At 31.2% G+C, this 20,043-nt stretch overlaps 3 protein-coding genes across 4 annotated transcripts; 1 reads left to right on the top strand and 2 right to left on the bottom strand.

The window, feature by feature from the left end:
• Window positions 1-853: 853 nt before the first annotated feature.
• On the bottom strand, window positions 854-3,887 carry LOC107001884. Of its 2 annotated transcripts, none has more exons than XM_015199837.2 (2): window positions 3,803-3,887; window positions 854-2,902 (listed from the first exon to the last, which is right to left on the bottom strand). In XM_015199837.2, the coding sequence occupies exon 2, from the start codon at window positions 2,899-2,901 to the stop codon at window positions 1,240-1,242; it is 1,662 nt and encodes a 553-aa protein (XP_015055323.1). In that variant the 5' UTR covers window position 2,902; window positions 3,803-3,887; the 3' UTR covers window positions 854-1,239. The 2 variants fall into 2 exon arrangements, with proteins under 2 accessions (XP_015055323.1, XP_015055322.1); XM_015199836.2 differs by lacking the exon at window positions 3,803-3,887 and adding an exon at window positions 3,589-3,762.
• A 7,852-nt stretch (window positions 3,888-11,739) lies between these two features.
• Window positions 11,740-13,235, top strand: LOC107002539 (transcription factor MYB46-like). Its single transcript, XM_015200598.2, has 2 exons — window positions 11,740-11,887; window positions 12,262-13,235. The coding sequence occupies exons 1-2, from the start codon at window positions 11,758-11,760 to the stop codon at window positions 13,167-13,169; spliced, it is 1,038 nt and encodes a 345-aa protein (XP_015056084.1). The 5' UTR covers window positions 11,740-11,757; the 3' UTR covers window positions 13,170-13,235.
• Window positions 13,236-13,984: 749 nt separating this feature from the next.
• Window positions 13,985-18,307, bottom strand: LOC107002540. Its single transcript, XM_015200599.2, has 3 exons — window positions 18,101-18,307; window positions 17,869-18,006; window positions 13,985-14,295 (listed from the first exon to the last, which is right to left on the bottom strand). The coding sequence occupies exons 1-3, from the start codon at window positions 18,189-18,191 to the stop codon at window positions 14,279-14,281; spliced, it is 246 nt and encodes an 81-aa protein (XP_015056085.1). The 5' UTR covers window positions 18,192-18,307; the 3' UTR covers window positions 13,985-14,278.
• Window positions 18,308-20,043: the final 1,736 nt, after the last annotated feature.

Below are 20,043 nucleotides of genomic sequence, written 5' to 3'. Positions count from 1 at the left end.
TCAAGAGGAGGATTAGGAAAAAAAAATTAACACAAAACTCCTGCAGATTCTCCCTCACTATTATGGTGAAAACTGCAGCTAAGAAACTTAAAAATATAACCAAAAACAGATCTACGACTTCCATTTATCTATAGCTTGATGACAACAACAACATACCCGACGTATTTCGACAAGTGGGGTCTGAAAAGGGCGGTGTGTACGCAGTACGCAGCTTTACGCCTGTCATGAGGAGCACAGGTATATGTTCTCTGTGCTTTCCTTTCTATCTCAACTTATAGAAAACATTCTAATCAGACCTGGTCTACTTCTTCTATCAGAAAATGTCAAACCTTTGTCTTTTTCAAAAGGCAAATAGGTCTATGGTATTTGTTTACAACAGAGGAATCTTGAGTTGGTCTTCCTTTCTATGTCAACTGCATGCACCTAAATCCTAATCAACAACTCATGGGTTCAAACTGTTGGAATAAATCAATTTTGGGAATATTTACAGTACTTTGATTCAATCAAATCCATACTATTCAAGGAATTTTGTAAGTTTATTTTGATGAATTCAGTACTTCACAAGTATTCAAGAAATTGATTTTTTAGTATTTGTAAAACTATCAATTGATCGAGCCCTTGACAAAGGAATGAAACTTTGGTTGTCACACACCAGACACATATTCTTTCTGAATTACATGTATCCGCGAGATCAAGTTGGAAAAATAGCAGGGATTGATAGAACAGGCAAGGCTCATTGGAAATATTACTCTAATGATCCTTACCTTACTCCTTTTGCTCATGTACGACTAGTCTCACGATAGAACATTACATAGAGACAGTTATGATAATAATATAAAAATTCTTTACAGTGTTAAAGTATATAAGTTAAATCATTCTTGATTAAGGGGTCACCTTTGATTCTCTTAATCATATTGTAAATTTATAATCATGGACTCTATTATATGTATAAATATTTAATTGCGAACTTAGTAACTAAAGCAAGCTATAGATTTCTCCATCCAGTAACAAATTTAGAACTCATGAACTTCAAATTCTGGTTCCGCCTCTATAGCTAACAAAGGGGACCTGCCATACTGTTGGGGAAACAGACATAGTTGGGATGATTAAGGTCCTGTGACTCCAGATGAGTTCTTGCAAATAAAAAGAAAAGTTACCAAAGTCTAACATGAAGATAAGGTCCTATACTGCCAGCTACTTAAAGATCTATAACATTGTTGCTCTTATTCATGAGCAGCTTCAAGGTTTGACTTGGTGAAACATCTCCAGGTTGATGTTGCCACCATCACAACTTTTGTTCTGAGTTTCAAGTTTAGCTGAATGATCAGAATTATCGGTTTCCACCTCTTGTTGCTGTGGTGATAATTGAGAACCTAGCACTAGTTTGTCACCAGGAGGATCACTTGATTGCTTAGTTTCATTTGCTGTTTCCACATTTCTTGATAAGTCAACTTCAGGTCCAATATGAATGCTTTGTGGTTCATCGTTCTTTGGATAATTCAGATTTTCCATCATGAAGTCCATTGAAGTAGTCCTAATTGACTCTTCATGCACAACTTGAGTTTCACCAGCAACCAGTACTTGGTTGATCTCGGGATTCGGATTCTCATTAGCTCCAACCTCTAGAGGTTGAGTCATCTGAACATAATTCTGTTCAAGAAATGTGCTTTTTAGTTCATTGCTTGGCTGAACTTGAGTTTCTGCAGCAGGGGAAACAGAGTTAAGTTCAGCAAATAGAGTACTTTGATTGAATTGATTCTGTGGGTTTTCTTGTCCACCATGAGTCCATTGTTTTAGCTGAATCTCTTCATTCATTGGAGGAAGCCCTTGGGAGGAGTAGAGTTGAGTTTGAGCGTTTACAGGAGGAGATTGGTGGATCTCGAGTTTCTTGGCTTCACAGTGAACCAACTCTCCAGGCTGGAGTAAAGTTTGGATATACGACTGCTCAGGATTCGGTTGCTTATCATTCTTAGATTCAGATTCAATCTGTTGGTTGTCTAACGCCTCTTGAGACTTAGACACAACAGGATTATGATGAATTTCACCACTTGGGCTGTTAAGGTTACCATGAAAAAGAATGTCAGACTGAAACATTGAGCCCATGAGTTGGTTTTGAGCTTTTTGTACCTGATTGCTAGTTCCGTCACTACCTTTTGGTTCCAATATGGATTCTGCAACCATTTTAGTAGTCCCTTCTGATTGGTTCGGGATTTCAAATACCCGCATCACTTCATCCTTTTCAACCATTCTAAGATTTTCCACCGGAATGGTAAGATGGGATTGGTGGATTTGGACTCTTTGATCTTGATTTGGCTGCTGCAGCATGACTTTTTCACCCAAGGTTGAAGTGACGTTGCATCGTCCCTCATTAGGTGCCATAACAGGAGGAAATTGGTTGGTATTTGGTATAAATGGAGCAGTTGACATTGGGTTAGAAGTTAAAACTTGTTGTCCTGGTGCCACATTTGGCTGTTGTTCTTGCTGAAGCTGGTTTATAGCAACTTGATTCCTGTGATACATTGTAGCTGATGGGGCAACATCATTTGCTGGTGTAATTGGGGCAAATCTCCCTGGCTGGAAGACTAATCCGCGGAGCGTGGTGCTGCTATTACCAACCCTCACAGTAATGAAGTACCCTGCATCAAAACGACCATCAACGACACCAGAAACCATCTGTCCTACACCGTTGTTACTGCCAATAATGCCATCTTTTTGGTTTACTTCAACAGCATTTCGTTGAACTTTCTTGATGTTTTCGGGTGCTGGAGCTGTCATCGCTGCTGACTGCAAATTCCCTCTCTTGGCAACACCTCCATCTTTGCGTGGCCGTCCACGCCTTCGCTTTGCTGGAAGGATTGTTGGAGCAGAGGGATTGTTATCTTGTGTAGCTTGCTCATTCATCCTGAAAAATCTGAACTTTTGAGTGTTTTATACAAGCACTTTGTATTCACTTCACTTTAAGTGGTGAATACATAAAATAAATTAATAAAAGTTTGTACTTCACCAGAAATCATCTTTAGTGGAAATACACCACTTCCAATCTTACAAATTTAATAGCAAAAGGTGAAACCTTAAAATTAAAATTACTCCATTGGATTAAAAAAAAATTGATTTTTCAATATTCATCATGATCCTTTTGAATCAGTCTTCAAAGCAAAAATTAAGGATATTCAGGTACGATCTTGGTTCTATCAAAAAGCTAATACCACTTCAAACATGTTATACGCTTTTAGGATTAGATAGCGATCTAGGTTCTATCGAAGAGACATCTCTCACACATTGAGGATTAGATAGGGATATTGGTTCTATCAAAAAATGATCATTTTAATCATCTCACACGTTGAGGATTAGATAGGGATATTGGTTCAATCGAAAAATGATCATTTCAATCATCTCACACATCGAGGATTAGGTAGGGATTTTAGTCCCATCGAATAGCTAACCGAACGAAAAGTTAACATCAGAAGTAAAGAATTATTGAGTGAACAAAATCAATTATATGATATATACATAGAAAAAACACATTGATTAGATCAGTAAAAAATCGAAGATAAAACATGAATAATTTTCATAAACAACCAATGTTACCTATGTGTTAGCTATAAATTCAATTCCAAAAGCACATTTCTTTCCTAAAACAACTCAATTTACATTAGATTTATGTCATGTTTTTTTATGAATCAAGATTGTTAATCCATCAATTCATTGCATACATGATGTTTGATATTCATTTTGCTCCTAAATTTTTTTAACCATAAAAAAACAAATCATGGATAAACTAAATGGAGAAAATGAGAATTACCTGTTTCTAAATCTCCCAAAGAATTGATGGCAATAGAAATTCTTTTATAGATCTAATTTATTTTTTTTTGCCTTGAAGGAATTTCTTTTATCCTTTATTTTTTAGACTCTTTTATTGTTAATATATATATATATTTTGTCTTTTCAGCTGAGTGAACATGTGAATAATGAGAGAGGAAATGAAATAAAGGCTAAAATTTTGTTGGGATTGTAAATGGGCGAATTGTTTTTAACTCTAAAACATCTTTTGGGAGGATCAATATAAATAAAAACACAAAAAATATATATTTGTCTATAACCAATCTATATAATTGTGACCCATAAATATATGACTAATTTCATCTATCATTTTTTTTGGGAGGAACTATATACATAAAAACAAACAAATAGTATATATTTGTGTATAACCAATCTATATAATTGTGAACTATAAATATATGACTAATTTCATCTATCATTTTTTTTGGGAGGGACAATATATATAAAAACAAACAAATAGTATATATTTGTATATAACAATCTATATAATTGTGAGGGTTGAAGGAATGGTATAATCATATATGAATGAATATACAAAGAGGTATATGTATATATATTTGCGCATAACTTTGTATGATTGCGATAGCTCATTAATTAACTCATTCAGACGAAGGAAGACACATTGTTTATTTGTATATCTACTTGTAAATAATATACCAGTTTTTTATACAATTTGCTCCTATCTCAAGATGGTCTATAGTTTTTTCCACTCAAATCGATGGTTCTTAATTATCCGACATAAGATGTGTAGTAGCATCCAATTCACACTAGAGATTTTTTTTGCCTTGTATGTCAAAAGTTTAGTCCAAGAAAATTTCTATAGGAACAAGTTATGTCTCTTCAAGTCTTTAAGACATGACTTTTGCGGATTCTGAAGCTGAACTTATTACTCTATCCACATAAATTTTATAGGAACTAAGTTATGTTTTGTGAGTTCCTTATAAGACATAACTTGTGCCTTAGGAACTTTTTTTCCTTGAGATTTTTTTTTCCTAATGTCGGGGATATTTTCGATCACTTCGTATTAAGTGTTGAAGAGCAAAACTTAAGACCATAAATTCAGAAATAAAATAAAAAATCACCTGAAAATAGGGATATTCATTCTAATAACGGACCGTTATACATGTTATACATAAAATTACAAATATATACACAATTAATTATCTAATGTATATACATTTATTAAAGGCAATGTGAACTAGATGAGTGTTAGTGAGAGAGTCTTTGATATACAAATTCAGCCGAAAAGGATGATAGCAATAACAATTAATCATCAATCCCAAGCAAATTGAGGTAGATATATACTATAATTTATGAGCAATCATAAATTTAGTACAAGAGAGGGATAAATAAAAATTTTAAAATATAACTTGTCATAAGATATTATAAAAAAAAAAAAATGGTCATTGACTACCTTTTGTTTTACTTTTTTCTAGATTATCTACAACTCAACCTTATTGCATATCCTTTGCCAGCTCAATTCCTCACAAGTTCCTTTAGGTATAATTACAAGAAACTATTTTCTTCTAATACAAATTAATTAGTGATTTCTCTTAGTAAAATTATCATGTCCATTTCTCAAACTCTTCTACTCCCTTATTCTAATTGGAACAACTTTCATTTACTTAGAAAATGTAACAAATTAATCTCTCCATTTCCATAACCCTTCAATTATACCTTTAAAAAGAAATGAACAAACTTATGTTGTCCCAATTAAAAGATAATAGTAGGGACTTTTACATAGTTTTGCCACCATCGAAAATCAATAGCCAACAGATATATAATATATACTGAACGAGGTGAAAAAGCAAAATCTCTACTTACAAGGAAAAGAATTGAGTTAAATTACTTTTTGTGGTTTCAACGGTTTTTTTGTCTTTCAAAAATTCCTTATTTTTGAAAAGACCGCTATACATCTTGACATTTAACTTTATTTATTCTGTGTTACATGCGCAATTATGTATGTTAATGTATAATATATGTATATCGATTAGGGGCATGTTAATATTTTCAGCCAAGCGGCCAATTGTGTAACTTCCCCATCAATTATTAATCAATTTACTCTAATTAATTAGTCAAAATGATACAGTTGTAATTAACCCAAATAATTGTACTTAAGGAGTTTGTTATTTCGTATTGATTTATTTGAAGTATAAACATGGATATTCTACTTATACACTTCACCTCCTAATTTTCCTCTCTCACTGGCTGGAAGAATTATTGGACTTTGTCAAACAAACCTCATCATAAGCATAATTAATTCAACTTAATTACTTATAATCTTTCTTATAGTTATTTTTGGATAAGTTTTTGGAAGACTAAAATTGCTTTATTTTAGAAATATGGTGCTTGGTCAAATTATTTTGGTAGAAAGTGTTTCGGAGGAATAATCGAAGTTCTTTAAATTTTCAAAAACTAAAAAAAATATTTTTTTAAAAAAATATTTTTGGGAAAAAATAAATACCTAGGAAAAAAAGTTTGCTTGGTCAAACAAGCTAAAAATAGGAAAAATAAGTTTCACGAGTATAATACTTTCACTTAAATGTGATCCTCCCCACTTTAGAATATATTCTTTTACTTATTTATCGAACATAAAAAAAAAGTAAAAATATAGTAGAGTAGTTATTTTCGTGAAAAAACGTTTTACTTCATTATGGGACATACCCTAAGAATTGACAAGGTAGTATTTATATAACATTTGTATGTAATATAATAATTGTTAAATTTCAAATCAAAATCATAACATAACAATATCGGTTAACATGTGATTAGACATTGACGTGCAATTAGCAACATAATTTAATTAAGCCATTAATACAGATATTTAAGCTTTTATTATTGGTTTGCTCTCTATACTCTTAACATAGTCTCAATTATTGATACACGTTGCTCAATTTGTGAAGTATTCCGTTATAATTTTGAACAACTTATAGAGCAATGATATTGAAGTCGGTGATTAACTCATTTAAAAACTTAAGCGGATAATTTGATTTTATTTTTATCTACTTTATTATTATTTAATACGCTTCTTAATGTGCAAGTTTGATTCTTTTTCATAAGTCAAGCACGTGAAAAATTAATAATAATGATAGTGAGACTCATATTCGGAATCTCTTTCTCTGGTCCACCGTATTGAAACGTGTGACTAACTCATTGAACAACTTAAGTAAATAATTGTACAGAGGCAATTTATGATTATAGATTCTCAGCTCAAGTAAAATATATTAAAAATTAAGTACGCAAAGTAAATTTTCAATAGTGAACAAGTCATTCTGAACATACGGAAGAAACGATCCAATAACTAACAAATAATATGATAGTTATAACAAAGAAAATAATTGATAATTACTACTAAAATCGGAAAATAATATAGTATGAGAGTAAACGTACAATATTAATAAAGAAACAATAATGTTCTACTATCCAGTTACTTTCTATCCTAATATTCAATCTTCAGAATTATGTCTTCAATAAGCTGCAGCTAAAAGACAACTCTAATGAAAATAAAACATAAAATTATTTAAAGTGATAGTAAATTAAGAATAAGTACAAATTATAATGAAAGTGATGGATGTTCTTAATGGATGGAAAAATGTGAATCACGCCATCCAATTTATGAATTCTACGTTATTTTTGTAGTGTTGTTCATAGTGTGTACATGAAGCTATATCAACACCTTAAATAACTTTCATATATATATATATATATATATTTCGAATAGAGTATATTATTATAATATATTTTATACGTTTTCTTTTCTTTTTACCATAGTTTATATTTTTAACATCACATTTGACTTTTGAGCATATGTTTGCCTTTTCTAGATATACATTTTTTGTTTTTTGATTAAATAATATATTTTTCTTTTTATAAACAAACTTTTTACGTATTTATAATAACTTAATAAAATCTAAACGTCAGCCAATTACTCTAAGGTAAAATAAAGATAAAATGGTAACATCAATGGTAAATAGATTTCATAATTGTCGGCAAAGTGCATTTTTTATCTAGAGAGTAATGATAATAGTAGCATTATAATTAATGATGATGATAAATACTTAATACTTTTAACAAGAAAGTCTTGATATATCAATAACAGAAAAGGCTTAATTGATTTCCTACCTTCTAGAGCATCATTTTGCTTTATATTACTCCTATGTATTTTTAACCTCCATCATCATAATCAATAAATTAATATATGTTGACATAAAACAAATATTCTCTATTATCAATATTATTATATATGCTTATCATTACACATTTTATTATGATTCCCATGAAGATTTACAGTGTCACATCAATTTGTTTGCCCCTCTTTAATATTAACGGCATGTGTTTCATTCATTACCCTAAAATTAAAATTTTGAATCAAATTTTAATGATTCTTAAATTTAAAACTCAAATCAATTTCGATTTGAATTGGTTGAATTAAAAAAAAAAGTTAGTTTGTTGAAACAAATAAACTAGCTAATGATGTGGTTCGTTTAAATCAGAGGTCATCTCTCCGATAAAGCTTTTAAAATCAACCATTTGAGTTTTTTTTTTTTGTTTTCTACCCGATGTTCGGAGTCCACGTTAAAGCTTCGACTAAATTCGGATCGCGCACTACAAGGCCCATTCGGGGATGGCGCTCCCAACAACCATTTGAGTTATTGGTGAAGAATAATACAAATATGATTTTTCTTATAAGAATGTAGCATAACAAAATAAATAATTGAGACATTTCTAAAAGTTTAATAACATATACTATAAACTTTTTTCCCTATATTATACACACATTATATAATTTTATTTTTTTTTAAAGATGTGTGTGATGACACTCTTTTTTAAGAAAACCTTGATTAAAAAGGAAAGTAGGAAAAAAGTTGTTTGAATTTCTTTTGATATGCCCTTCTTTTAGGCTTTGCTTTTTAACGTGATTTCCTCCACAGAGACAATACCACACACAAAAATTTTTTTATATAAAATGTAGAAGATTCTTTGTAAAAAGTTTAGTGAAAGAATAGGAGGAAAATGAGAGTATAGGGTAAAATATGATTTAAAGGAAGAGAGCCCAATCATCATCATCTATTCATCTAATTCGTTGACACCAAAAAAAATTGACACTCCAAGCAACATCATTACGGAATTAGAATTTTACGTTTATAATTTTAAGCTCAAGAGATAAAACGTTTATAATTTTAAATTCAAGAAATAAGATAAACTTATTGATTACCAACAATTATTTTATACTCTGATGGTTATCCACGTCAATTAGCTTTAAAGAAGGAGAATTGTCCGATCCATATAAAGATCAATCTGAAATCTCATTCCTAATTAATGTGGAAATCCTTTTATCATCAAAATATCTTTTGTTCAAATAATGTATTAGTATTAAACGGTTTATTAAATATTTATAAATATTGAAAATTCAATTACTTCCGTATATTAATTTCAGATAGTTATAAAATTGTTAAATTAATTAAATCCTGAATTTATTCACAATATTAGAGTACATGTTTGTGTTTTTCACTAACATTTTCTATCTTAATATCAACTCAATATATATCACTTTTTAAAAAAAATATTATTATTTTATTTGTTCATATTTAATAAGAACGACACGTAAAATGATAAAAACAAAGTAATTTATGTTGAATTTGGATACTAAGAAAATGATGGGAGGTCTAATGATTAGGTCTTCCCCTAAATGGCCATACGTACTATCACTCATTTCCAACAATAATGACTTGTCTTTTATTCAACAAGGTAATTACTATTGCAAATGATCTAAAGTAAGAAAATAATACAATTTTACATATTTTAAGATTTTTGTTGTACACATTTTTCACTAAATAACATCATAACTTCTTTTTATTACTATTATTATTATTATTATTATTAATAATAATAAAAATTCTTTGCACACATTTTCAAGAAAATAACATCATAACACCAAAAATTTAACAATTTGGTGTCCGTCGGCAGGCTTTAATTGGTAAATTTTGTTGGCTTTTTGAAAACATGTCTAAAATAAAATAAATAAATAAAAAGTCAATATCATCAATAGCACATTAAAAGTAAAATTGTGTCTTTACATATTTGACTCATAATTGTACTCTTTGTTTGGTTTCCTTCTATTCACTAAATTTCAAAGATATCTATGGTGATTTCTTAAAATAATTATTTTAAATTAATAAATAGTTGTTTTTAAATACTATAAGTATTTCATTAATGTACAAAGGGTAAAGTAATTTTAAAAAGATCTTACAATTAGTTATTTTTTAAGAAGCGCGTAAAAGAAAAATATGACAAATAATTTAAATTCGAAGGATTAAGTAATTACTTGAGTATGTTTCATGAATGAATCAACTTTTTGGAGACAAATATACATTTATATGTGTGTTTGGAAAAAGCCGTTGATGTAGGTCGAAAATAATTGTATAATGACAAATATAGTTTTCATTAATTAGTCGTTTATTTTATGCTTTCACCTTTCAGATGGTTAAGAGATTTCTTGTATTAGGGTTTTGTTTGTTTACATCATTTTCCCCTAAGAGTACGTATATTATGTGAATTTGTGATGTATATACCGTATAAGGCCTCTTAAAAACTCAGCGTTGAGGTTTTTACCATCATTATACTAAGGAGGTCCAACTCTAATACCATATATGTCACTATCCAATTTAGTTCACACAACGTATATGGTCCAACTAACTCACAAATTTGTCCCCTCGGACTTAATTGGTCATCTTCGAACTCAAAAGCATATGTACCACGTGAACTCTGTGTTTTATAAAGTTCTTCATATTCTTTCTTCTATTTCAATGTAGGATTCGTTTAAGGTATCATGTTCATCTATTCTTCAAAAGCTTGCTAGTCTAATAGTCTTCACTTTTATTTTATTTTTTTAACACTGGTTAATTTTATTTGGAACAAAATAGGTAAGCTTATAGAGTATTATGTGCAGTGTGTGTATACAATTTTATAGTTATTTAACTAATATATATTATAAAGCGTGACTTTATTTCTTCACTTAAGAAATTGTCAAATCAATGCAGAAATATGAAACAAAATATAGTAATATTGATTATGATTTTAACAAATCCATTTCTTGTATTCATGACGATCTTCATACATAAAATAATAATATTTGAAAATGCTAAAACAAAGTTAAAAGCTACTCTGATAGTATAAAATATTTTTTGATATCATTATTATAAATGCTTATTGTATGAATTTATTACAATTTGTCACTAAGTCCATAACACGTAAATTGTCCACTTGGACTATATTATTACCGACCTCAAAAGCACACGTATTATTTGAACTTCTTTTATGTCATATAAAATTTTTTTACTTTCTTTTCATTCTAAATATGAGATTCACTTCCACCCTCCAGCACTTACACTATAATCACCCTATAAAAAGATAGTCAGGTGCATTAAGCGCGCTTTCCTAATAGTGTGTGAGGTCCAAAAGAAGGTTGAATCATAAAAATATAATGCACAGAATCTAATATACGTAATTATATTCTACATTTCTATGTAAGAGACTGTTTTTACAATTTTGAATTCATAACTTCTTAGTAATCACGTGACAACAATTTCACCAGTTATACCGATACATCAAACAGTGAATACCAAAGGTGGTCCTCTAATGAGTACACTCCAAGTTAAAGCTAAGTCTCTCTCTCTCTATTATAGTCATTGAGAAAGACGTCTACTTCATCTTTGTAGCACACGTATAGTAATTACATATATTTGGAGAAAGAAAACATTAGTCTATCTATGTTTTTGTAGTGTAGTGAAAACATTAATTGTATTTTAATTAAACTATTAATTATTGTGGAGCCACCACATATATATATATATATATAACATATAGATGAAGATATTATCATTGTGGAAATTATAATTTAAGGAGATATAGCTAGGGATGGGACATCACTGCTGCAGCAAACAAAAAGTGAAAAGAGGTTTATGGTCTCCAGAAGAAGATGAAAAACTCATGAGACATATCACCACACAAGGCCATGGCTGTTGGAGTTCTGTTCCTAAACTAGCAGGTTAATTTCATTTCTCATATTTTTCTTTAATGGAGGAGTTCTTGTTTTATGGTGTTGAATTGTGCGATTGTCTTATTTCAAAAAAAAATCGAACTTCTTATAGTACCATGCATAGGTAGAGAGATCTAGAACATACGTAACACATTTTTATTTACTTCATTATATATACAACACTCTTTTTGTTACTTTTTTTTAATGAGCCAAGCATGTATATTCTTAATTTTCTAGTAACTATAATGATCACAAAATCACTTGAAAATGAGAAAAATGAATTCATGCTCTCTTTATAATCCGATCTGATCAGCATACGATTTCATTTAATTTATCTTTATATATTTTTATTCACTTAATTATATTTTCACTACAATTTACAGGGTTACAAAGGTGTGGGAAAAGTTGTAGATTGAGATGGATAAATTACTTGAGGCCAGATTTAAGAAGAGGTTCATTTACTGAACAAGAAGAAAGAACAATCATTGATATTCATAGAATATTGGGAAATAGATGGGCACAAATAGCGAAACATTTACCAGGTAGGACAGATAATGAAGTGAAGAATTTTTGGAATTCTTGCATTAAGAAAAAACTCATTGCTCAAGGATTAGATCCAAATACTCACAATCTCCTCAAGAACAAATCCAACAATTCAACCAAAAAATCCAACAATTACACTTATCACATTCAAGATTCCACCTCAATTTTCACTATTGATCATTCTTCAACAAATAAAGAGATTACTTCGATGGATTTGAAATCAACTTTTTTCCCTTATTGTGATAATATTACATACAATCACACTCCTATTGTTCCTAATATTGAATACCAAAACCCTACATTCGCGTGGAGTGAGCAGATAAATCATAATAATACAGTAACTACTACGCTTCAGTCTCAAACAAGTGCTCAGAGAACTCGAGATTCCTTGTTGGATTTCACGAGTTGTTGTTTAATGGAAAACGCGGCGAATATTAATGTGTCATCTTATATAAACGAGAATAGCATGTGGAATGGAACTGGACTTGAACCAACAACATTAAATCCTATCAATGGACAAGAAGAACAAGAAATGCAAGTAGTACAATTACAAGGTGATCAAGAATTTCCAATTATTCAGACTAAGTTTTGTGATGATCAAGAGGATGTGTATAAGGTGGTTCATGATCATGATCAAACGGTGGAAAAAACATTCAACGACAGCTCTAACTTCGATTTTGAGTTTATGAATTCTGGATTATACACTAATGTTAATTCTTCTATGGATCAACTTTCATGGGATTGTTAACAAGTTGTTTTTTGAATTAGTTTCCTAGTATATCTTTCTTGCATGTTTATTTTGTATTACACTTTGTTTGGGGGGGTGGGGGGAGGGGGTTATAAAGTAAAATGGTAGTTGTAGCTTTATGTCAAAAATGATCATGATTATTTTGAAAAGATTAATTCATGTTTAACTTGTGGAAATGAAAAGAGAAAAAAATCATAATTACAATATGTCTGTTGTAACTATTGTAATGATTAATTCTTTCCTATTAGTGGTGATGTCCAATAGAGACATTCACCAATTTTAGAACTAATATTGTTGCTTATATATATATTTTTTTTTGTTTTATTTTGTATGACACTCGTTGTTGATCTTTCAAAGAAAATGACAAGTGATTTCTCAATTTAACAAAATACTTTAGCAACATATGCATAAAGTTCACGTGAGAAACAGTCAACAAGTTTAAAAAGGTGGAAGAAACTTTACAACATTGGGATTATAAGCAAAAAAAAAAACTTTGGGACAAAGTGATACACGATCAAATCACTCTATGATAAATTTTTTTAATTATAACAAAATTTTGTTATAGAAATCATATAATAAGAAATATCAGTTCCACAAAAAACATGACTATTTTAATAAAATGCTATTATAAAAATAATTGTTATAATAGAAATTAAAGTTGATTTCTCATGTGTTCTTTAGGAAAGAAACAACATACTCGATCTACTCGTACAGAGTGGAATCAGAGGAGGATACGGTATACACAAAACTTACCCTTGCCTCGAGGATAGAGAAGTTGTTTCAGATAGACCTCGGAATTTAGCCATAGGAGCATGTAAAGGAAAAACGATAGTTCTGTTTTTTTAATGTTAAATAGTTGAGGTTTATAACATATAAAATGATCCAAAGCAGTCATAGGACTGACTGTAGGAGACTAATGGATGATCTCATTATTAGGCAAACACACATTTTGCAAGACATCCAAAATATGATTATTGCAAAGTGTTCTTCGCCGATACAAAAGATCAATGTACTGCAAATCTTATAAAAGGGGAAAAAACTGCTCAAGTAAACAATTTGAATCATTGCAGCTGATATTGCAACATTCTCTCTGCAAATCATCCATAGTATTAATCTTCATCTTCATCTGCAACAAAAGCTCCAGCGAGATTAGGAAAACTACGACACCACAGTTGAAAAAAACTAAAATAGACTACACACAACATAAAAGAGCCCAGAAGAGTAACTTCCGGGAGGCACACACCTTAAAGCATACAGACACAAACATGAAGCACAAACTAGATTCTACTTGATGGTGAACATAAGGGGCAATTGGATACTTTCTCCATCAGTTATACTGAGCCTTTGGTATTATAGTATGCTTTTACTCTTCTTTTTTTTATAACCATGGTATGTGAGTCAGTTTGCGCACACCTCAACTAATTCCACCAAGCAACTCTATCCATCAACGTTTGGACAGATGGGAAAAATCACCTGGTGTTTTCACATCCTCTGGAATTTGAACTTACCTTAGCTCATGGTTCTACTCTTCCTATGTAGTTTCTAAAAGGGTTCCCATGATTTTAGATATACATTTACATGTCATTTTCATGCACTGCGTACCAAAATGTTCCCATCCATTTTATTTTACTTTTGACAAAGTAAAAAATGGACTTTCAACATTTTGACAAGGCTTATGGCATATGTGTCTAAAATGTTCAATATCTATAGAATGAAAAATTAAGAACATATTAACAGTGCTAATATTTTGTTCTTGCTTTTGCAGGTATGACTATGGAGAGGCTTCTAAGAATCTTTCTTAAACTCAATGCCCAATCAAACATCACCACATAAATACAGAAAATACCAAACATTTTCCTTCAATGACATCTCTAGACATCATTTCTTACCTAAAATACAAATGTAAAGCTCATGCAGCTCAAACCATGAAATATCAAAAGCATCATTAAAATATTCTATAAGAGGCCAACAAGCAAATTCACACATACTTCAGAAGAATTTTTTTGGAACATGAGAGAGAAGCAGGCACGTACTTCCAAAGAATTCTTTCCGAGTTCACCAAATCCTTTTCGTGATTCTATCCACAGAGTGGAGACTTAAACCCCAAAGTAGAGAAATCAAAAATTGTTTATTTGAAGGTCGATTTGGAATGAATTTTCATTGATTTTAGGGATTTAAGGTCCTTGTATTGTGGGTAAACTAATTTTGACAAAGACTGCTGGACATTTTCTAAATCTAGAGTACTTCTATCAAAATTAAGTCATTGAAAGTTGTAAAGAAGTAACAGATGGTTGTATGCTTGTATGGAAAAATTGGTTCCAAGCACTGAAGTACAAGACAAAATTGTATCTAAAACGACAAGCCTGGTAAGTGAAAATATTAACATCTAAATTCTTGATTGTTAGTTTAAGTTTAAAACTTTACTTAATACTTACATCATTACATTAAATTATAAATAATTCTTGTCAATGTAACACTCTTTACCAGTGAATGGTGGAATTTACATGATGATTTAGTTGAGTGGTGGAATTTACACTTTTTGGATTGACAACTAGTTCTGTTAGGTGTGAACATGAATGGATTATTGAAACATGTTTGAGCATGTAAGTACTCGTAGTGGTTACTTCCTATTAATTCATTTTTTTCTTTGCATAGTCAATCAATTAGACAAAATTACTAACACTAAAATAATTCATGGAATATATCCGTACCCAAAAAAGGAACAGATTGGAGCATCAAAGATTGAATGGCCCCCTTGGTTTGCCTTTTTAGTCAAAAAGGCTACCATTAACTCTAATTCAAAATGCGAGAATGAGGTGGGTGTCAAATATTTGTTTGCCTCTTTTGCCAGAGCCCAAACAATGACCTTCAGATATAACACCCAGACACCTTTACCCTCAGAAATAAACCTAATGCCCAAGCCAAAACCTATCAGTGATATAAACATGATACCACATTTAAACCAACCAACACCTAAGGCCATTTAACACAAACCACATCCCATGTCGCTGAAAACAAAATATAATCAAGTATAACTCTTAAAGCTTTTCTTTTCATAATCAAGTCTGACAACCAAATTATGTCATGTAATAAAAGAAATATTAATTGCATATGGAAGCTATATTTCATGAGAATTTTAATCTGATCTAATTCTAAATTCATTATTCTTGGTTCTGTTATTCCACTACTTATTGCTTTTCGTTTTACTTCAATGGTGGTAACAGAGTACCTGTTTTGGGACAAAAGTAATTTAAAGATGGTATATCCCAAAGGAAACCACCTGCTTGTTACTGGGTTACAAAGAATATGCAGGTACAGAATTTGTGGCAAAGTGTGAACAAGATGCAACCGAGATTGATCATCCCTTTTCCCATGAGTATAGGAATAATAGTTTTGCCCAAAAAGAGCTTCTGGAAGGAGAAAGTGAATCAGTAGAAGTAGCAAGGGAGCAAAAGAGAAAACGGCCCAGTTGATAACTGTAAACATCAGCATTGCTGAACAAAGCAAAGATTTTTTTGTTGATAACGGATAAATCTCCGACACAGGAGGCGCATGGCTTGAAGCTTGATGGCTAACGGGCCCTCCCTTCAATTGTTCTCCACTTAATTACAAAGTTTTTGTCTACGGCAGTATTCTCCAGTATCTTTACTTTGCTCCTTAACTTCCTTTTAAGGTGCAATAGTCATATAAGGAGAAAACTAAACATGGTACTGGAAATACTAGGGCAGCCAATCCAAATGCATAACAGATATTTGAGGGTAGTAGAGGTACTGTCAGTACTAGGTCAAAATCTAACAATACACGCTTCATCTTTAAGGTCAACTCATTTATGCTTGTAAAATTAGCAAATTACATGATGAATTGGGAAGCTTTAATTGAACAACAAGATCCATTAACATCCAAGAACTAGATACTTGCAACCCAAAAGTAAAACCAGAATCCAATAAAACACAACCGAAATTATAAACTTCTTCACCTTTTTTCAAGATAAATAATAAGAATTAAGATAGACATGGAAAAAATAGGATCGTTTCAGGAAAGGACCCCAATGTGCAATGATAGTTAATATCCTTAAAGACAACTTTTCTAAAGTTTTGAACAGGTTATTCACTACTTTAAAGACATCCCTAAACATTTCAAGGCATGGAATCAGTAACGATTCCCACATTTTCTAAGGATTCCTCCATCAATTGCACTGACCTCCCATTGCCCGACGACTTCCTCTAGAAGAAGAAAGATTTATTTTACCTACAAATAACATTGACCAACCCAAGAAGACTCCTTTTTTCAAATCAGCCATCTTGTATGTATATCCTCCAAAAAAAATTTAAGGGCAATACTACTACCTCCATTTCAATTTGTTCGTCTTACATTAAAAAAATGCCTCTTTCCCTTTTTGCAACTCTTCCACTCCAATTTTTTACACGGCACAAGTAAGACCACAAGACTAAAAGAGCATTTTGCTACATTCAACACCGACCACAAGATTCAAAAATCGTTCAAATATTCTTAAAATTTCATGCCAAGTCAAAACATATTTAGCAGTAAACAGTAGTAGAGACCCTCATTTAAGCACATCTGTGGTTATCAATTTCAAAGCTTGTGTCTTTACAAAGTGATTGCACAATTACTAATAGATAGAAAGATTGAAATCCAATAAAGGTTGTTCAATCGAAATTTGGTTGATATGAAAACTTACCAAAGTAACGGCGTTCATTAGCTTGCCTAGATTTCTCAAGCAATTTGTCGAGATCTTCATTGCTCTTAGCTTCCCATTTCACCATCTGATTGGCAGCCACCACACCAAGTCCCATACCCAACAAATGTTCCCATGGATCTACACAATCGAAACCAAAAAATCAGCAGCTAATCCCAAAAGAAAAAACTGTATTTTCTTAAATTAAAAAAGAAAAAGGAGAATAGAAGAATACGGCGCATGTAAGGAAGTTTTCGAAGGGCATTAGAGTACATCTGGGTACCCAATCCCAAAAGGGCTCCCACCATGGTTGCACTCAACGGCATCTTTTTCTTCTTCTTCTTCTTCTCCGGCGGTGGAAGAAATGGTCAGTCAGCAGCAGGCGAGGTGTATAGGCTGAGAAATTCCACTGCCCCTTTTTCAATACTGTCGGATTCTACTAGGGTCGGGTTTGAGCCATATTTATAAAAGGAAAAATTATATATAATAGCAAACTAATAAATCAAATTAATTGTTACAATCATCTTTTGATTTAATTGTGTCTCGTAGCAAACTGTTTGTCAGTCATCTCTCTCCCTCAGACTCTCGCTCGCCACTCTCCTCTCTCGCTCCATCTCTCACTCGCTTCCTCTCACTTTTATACAAATACAAGTGTGTAAAATCTGATCTATTTGTATAAAGCAGAGGAAATCGTATACATACATATATTTTTGTTTCCGGTTCTCCCCTCTCCCAGATCTCGCTCGCCACTCTCCCTAATTTCGCTCGCCTCTCTCGCTATACAAACAGAAGCAAAATGTATAAATTGCGTTTTTGTTTGTATAAAGCGAGAGAAAATTATTTATACACATGCAAATACATATATTTTCGTCCTATACACTTATAATTATAAAACAAAAATACTCTCCTATCCAGTTTCTTTTGCCTTTCTCGTTTTATACAAATTCAAATTGTATATAATTTATCTCTTTCTCGTTTTATACAATTCGATTCAATTGTATATTCCCTGCCCAAGTCTCTTCGATCTTTCTCTCTTTCTCATTTTATAAAAATTCAAAATGTAAATATTATCGTTTTATACACTTGTAATTATACAATTCGTTTTATCCACTTCATTTTATACAATTCTCTGCCCAAGTCTATTTCTATTTTTCGTTTTATACAATTCACTTCAATTGTATATGTATAGCGAATTATACAATGTTTCATATGGAGTGCAATTATGCAAACTTTGCTATAGCAGACAAATATGAATCTTATGTTTATATAGAAATTTGAGATGATTAAAATATGTGATTTGTATATGGAAATTTGCTTAATTGGTATGAATAATGCACAATAAATAATAAGTATGAAATTAAAACTTTTGGGCACTTTGGAGTTATTTTAAAGAAATTAGGAGATTTTTTTTTGTTTTTTCGTGTATGTTAGTCAATAAATATTTTGGAGATGTGATTTTTGAACGAGTTTCTTGTAAAATCTTTACGAAACCCTCTTAGGGAGTTGGGAGAGTAGTAGGTGAGTCCTCACCATCTTTTGCACATATTTTGGAGATTAAGGAGTCATTCTACAAGAATTAGGTGATACTTTTAGTTTTTCTTTTTTTTTGTGTGTGTTACCCCATGAATATTTTGGTGATATAATTTCCAGATAGTTTTTTCAAAACCTTTATGAAAATCTCCGTAGGGAGTTAGGGGAGCAATACGTGAAGTCTCACTATTTTTTACACATATTTTAGGCATTTAGAACCTTTTTATAGGAATTAGGCAATTTTCTCTGTATTTCGTATGTGTTAGTCCATGAATATTTCGGTTATATGCCTTCCGACTATTTTTTGCAAAACCTTTACAAAACCTCTATAAGTATTAGGAGAAGAAAAACGTGAAGCTTCACCATTTTTTGTATAGATTTTGTGCATTTATGAATCATTTTACAAGAATTATGTAATTTTTTGAGTTTTTCGTGTGTGTTAATAATCATGAATATTTTAGTAATGTGACTTTTTTGTAAAATCTATACGGAACCCTCCATAGGGAGTTATGGTAGTAATACATGGAGTCTCACTATTGTTTGCATTTATTTTGGACATTTAGAATCCATTTAAAGGAATTAGGTGATATTTCTCAGGTTTTCATTCGTGTTAGCTCATAAATATTTTGGTGATATGACTTTTTGATG

The sequence above is a fragment of the Solanum pennellii genome, chromosome 10 (genome assembly GCF_001406875.1).
Source record: "Solanum pennellii chromosome 10, SPENNV200".
NCBI classification, from domain to species: Eukaryota; Viridiplantae; Streptophyta; class Magnoliopsida; order Solanales; family Solanaceae; genus Solanum; species Solanum pennellii.
Note: the sequence above shows the minus strand (reverse complement) of the source record. Positions and strands in the feature narration are given on the sequence as shown.

Coding starts and splice junctions, on each gene's coding strand:
- LOC107001884 (XM_015199837.2), bottom strand. CDS start 2,901: ATGAATGAGCAAGCTACACAAGATAACAATCCCTCTGCTCCAACAATC.
- LOC107002539 (XM_015200598.2), top strand. CDS start 11,758: ATGGGACATCACTGCTGCAGCAAACAAAAAGTGAAAAGAGGTTTATGG. Junction 11,888..12,261: donor TTCTGTTCCTAAACTAGCAG/GTTAATTTCATT, acceptor TACAATTTACAG/GGTTACAAAGGTGTGGGAAA.
- LOC107002540 (XM_015200599.2), bottom strand. CDS start 18,191: ATGCCGTTGAGTGCAACCATGGTGGGAGCCCTTTTGGGATTGGGTACC. Junction 18,007..18,100: donor AAAACTTCCTTACATGCGCC/GTATTCTTCTAT, acceptor TCGATTGTGTAG/ATCCATGGGAACATTTGTTG.